This window comes from Pteropus vampyrus, unplaced genomic scaffold (assembly GCF_000151845.1).
Source record: "Pteropus vampyrus isolate Shadow unplaced genomic scaffold, Pvam_2.0 Scaffold140, whole genome shotgun sequence".
In the NCBI taxonomy this organism is placed as follows: domain Eukaryota; kingdom Metazoa; phylum Chordata; class Mammalia; order Chiroptera; family Pteropodidae; genus Pteropus; species Pteropus vampyrus.
In genome coordinates, this window is record NW_011888921.1 from 3,269,661 (window position 1) to 3,272,603 (window position 2,943).

A 2,943-nucleotide genomic window follows, 5' to 3' on the forward strand; every position below is an offset into this window, starting at 1 on the left:
CAAATTTTTTCCAATAATGACAACCCACAAGTTATGATAGTTTCTAGTAATGCTCAATTTCCATAACAATGCACATTCTAGAAAAACAATAAAAATATGATTTAATATCATCATACTTATACTTCATACTTGGCTTTACTAAAATTTAAAATATATAACAAATGTTCTTGCTACTGATTTGAGAAAAAAAGTAGTGAACTCCAGAAATTACAGGCAGTGAGTACTTATTTTTAAATCCATTTTATGTCTGTCGTAGAAGTGAGCAAGAATAATAGTTTGCTTCTTTTTGCTGTGTTAGCACTTTTATTTTTATGAAGAACCACTCAATATTGTATTAAGTGGTAAATGAATGTCATCAAACACCTGTGCAAGCTAACGTGAGCTAAATGCCATTTTATACATGTTAAATGAACAACCTTAGTTTTAATAATTATTTGCAAATAGGAACTTATTTTCTTGTAACTGATTATAATATTGTTGTAAACAATGAAGAAGAGCATTACCGAACTATATATAACTTAGGCTTCAAATTTAAAATATCCCCAACAGACAGATACATACAAATGAATTTTTAGCCCATCAACTTAGTTCCCCACTCCCATCCCCAATAATATAAATGTTTTGACTGCAAAGAAAGAAAACTACACATGTAAAATATAAAAATCAAATGTACCATACATTAAAATTCTGATGCCTACAGAATAAGATTATATATATAAACATATAGCAATCACAGTTTCCTGCACTGAATGTTTGTCAAATAAAAATGTATCAAACAATACTGGGTAGTGTATCTCCACATAAATCGTGGCTCTCTAAAAATTCTGAATGAGAATGGAAGACGAGAGGGAGAGCATTGTTCAATGATATAAGTATGACAAGAGGACTAGGAATAACATTAAAAAGCAAATGCTTCCAGAACAGGTAGTTTAGCTATTAGCATTATTTTTGTTGTTGCTCTATAATTTAAATAAAACCCCTCTCTATTATTGTTAGTTTACAAAATAAATCTGTTGAATAAAGAAATCACTAATTCAATGTCACAGACAGGATGGGTGAAATTTTCCTTTACTGTTGACAATAAGATGTACTAGCCTGGTGTCTGATCATTCACGTACCTTACAGGGACAGTTCATAGGACATGCCTTTGCTTCAGTTATTAAATAGACCCAGAGTATTTGATGTAAGATTAGGAGAAGGCGTTAAGTGGTGATAGCTTTGCCACCAGGACATTTTTGTTTGATTTTTGAGAATACAAGTATTTGGTACTTTTTTTGCTGGGAAAGGGTATTATCTGATGAGCTACACACGGTTACCCTTATTCTGCTTGTACAGTAGGAAAAATCCTCTCACACTGCTCTAGTAAAACCTAGGTAGAAATGTGCACCACAGACTTTAAACACATAAACAATCATTCTTCACAAAAATGATGATTTTTCTTTTCCGAAGTTGCCTGGTGATGTTACTAGTAAATGTCTTTGGAATTCTCTTGTTATTTCCTATAAATAACATCCCAATCAAGATAACGTGCATGTCTTTTGGAGCATAATTTGCAACCATTTTTAGTAGAAAAAGGAAATTTTTTCCCTTGGGTTAGTGATGCTTGGGAATTGGGGGATTGTAAATCCAGTCAATTATAATGAGTGCCATGCTTCCAATCATGAAGATGATGCCAACCAGAAGAAAAATTATAGCCTGTAAGTCAGAGAGAACTTGTTAGGGGACTCAGAAACCATACTTACTTAGCACACTTTGTGCTAAGTAAATAAACAGTAAATTGTTTACCTAAGGCAGCAATCTGATTTGCCTAGTGAATTGTATTATTCCTTATAGTTCAGATGTCCATGCCTAGTAGGTCAGTCAATTTAGAACCCTAGTTAGGGAAAGAGAGTGAATTCAGTGGAGATAGTTAACTCACATGTTCAAAATACTGTAATGGTCCATCGATTTGCTACATCAAAATGATGGACTACCCTGCGATCATTAAAAATCAAGTGACAGAAAAATATTTAATGACCTAGGGAGAGCTCATAATCTTTTAGATAAAAAGGGGAAGGTTATAAAAAGAGTAATATGTATGATATAAAATGATCAAAATTTATAAAGCAAACAAAAACGAAAGCCTAATATATGTTGTATATTCCTTGGGAAAAAAAAGCAAAGTGTGTGTGTGTATGTATGTGTGTGTATAATACAATATTTTAGAATTTTAATACTAAAAGCAACCTTATATATCACCACACGGATCAAGCTTTTAATTCTATAGATGAGGAAGCAGCAGCTAAATTTTTTTCACTAGAAATAATCTAGGATATAATTTTATTCATTTTTACATCTGATAAAACTAAAAATGGATCATAAACAGGACAAATAACTTGCTCTAAAAGTTCAAGTAAGAAGGCCTGCATATTGTGGAAATTCGGGGGTGAGATGAGAGATGAGAGGAGCATTTGATACCAAATTGTCCTGAAGTCCCTGAACAATCCCAAGAGGTGAATGATTCCCAGACAAAATTCAATACAAGGCATTTTTTTCAAGCCCTAATATAAGGCTTTATTAAGAAGACACTGATAATATTTAATTATTGAAAAGAATTATTATGTCTAGTCTATGTTTCTGTAGTTCTATTATGGGAAAGAAATACACATTCTCTAGTTTAATAAAACTACATTTTATATCTAAAGAGGTTAGCTGGAAAATGGATGATTCTGTTCTGTATCTTAGTCCACATCAGAGGACAAGGTACTACAGAGGGGAAAACAAAAGCAACATCTTTTTTTTGGCCTTACAAACCTAACAAATATGACTAAAACATTTCCACTATTTCATAACACTGCTAGGGTGCCTAATTTCCCATAGGTAGTATAGCAATAGCTGTGTGGTGGAAAGTGGTGTACACATATGCCTGCGGGGAAACTATATTAGCCTTTGACAGGTAGGAAG

The 2,943-nt window shown here is 32.7% G+C and overlaps 1 protein-coding gene across 1 annotated transcript in view; it reads right to left on the minus strand.

The window, feature by feature from the left end:
* Positions 1-1,592: 1,592 nt before the first annotated feature.
* The window catches only part of SLC38A4 (solute carrier family 38 member 4), a 39,122-nt gene continuing 37,771 nt past the window's right edge, over positions 1,593-2,943 (minus strand). Inside the window, exon 15 of the mRNA XM_011368337.2 lies at positions 1,593-1,695. Coding sequence (XP_011366639.1) covers positions 1,594-1,695 — 102 coding nt within the window. The 3' untranslated portion in view covers position 1,593. The remainder of the gene's footprint in view (positions 1,696-2,943) is intronic.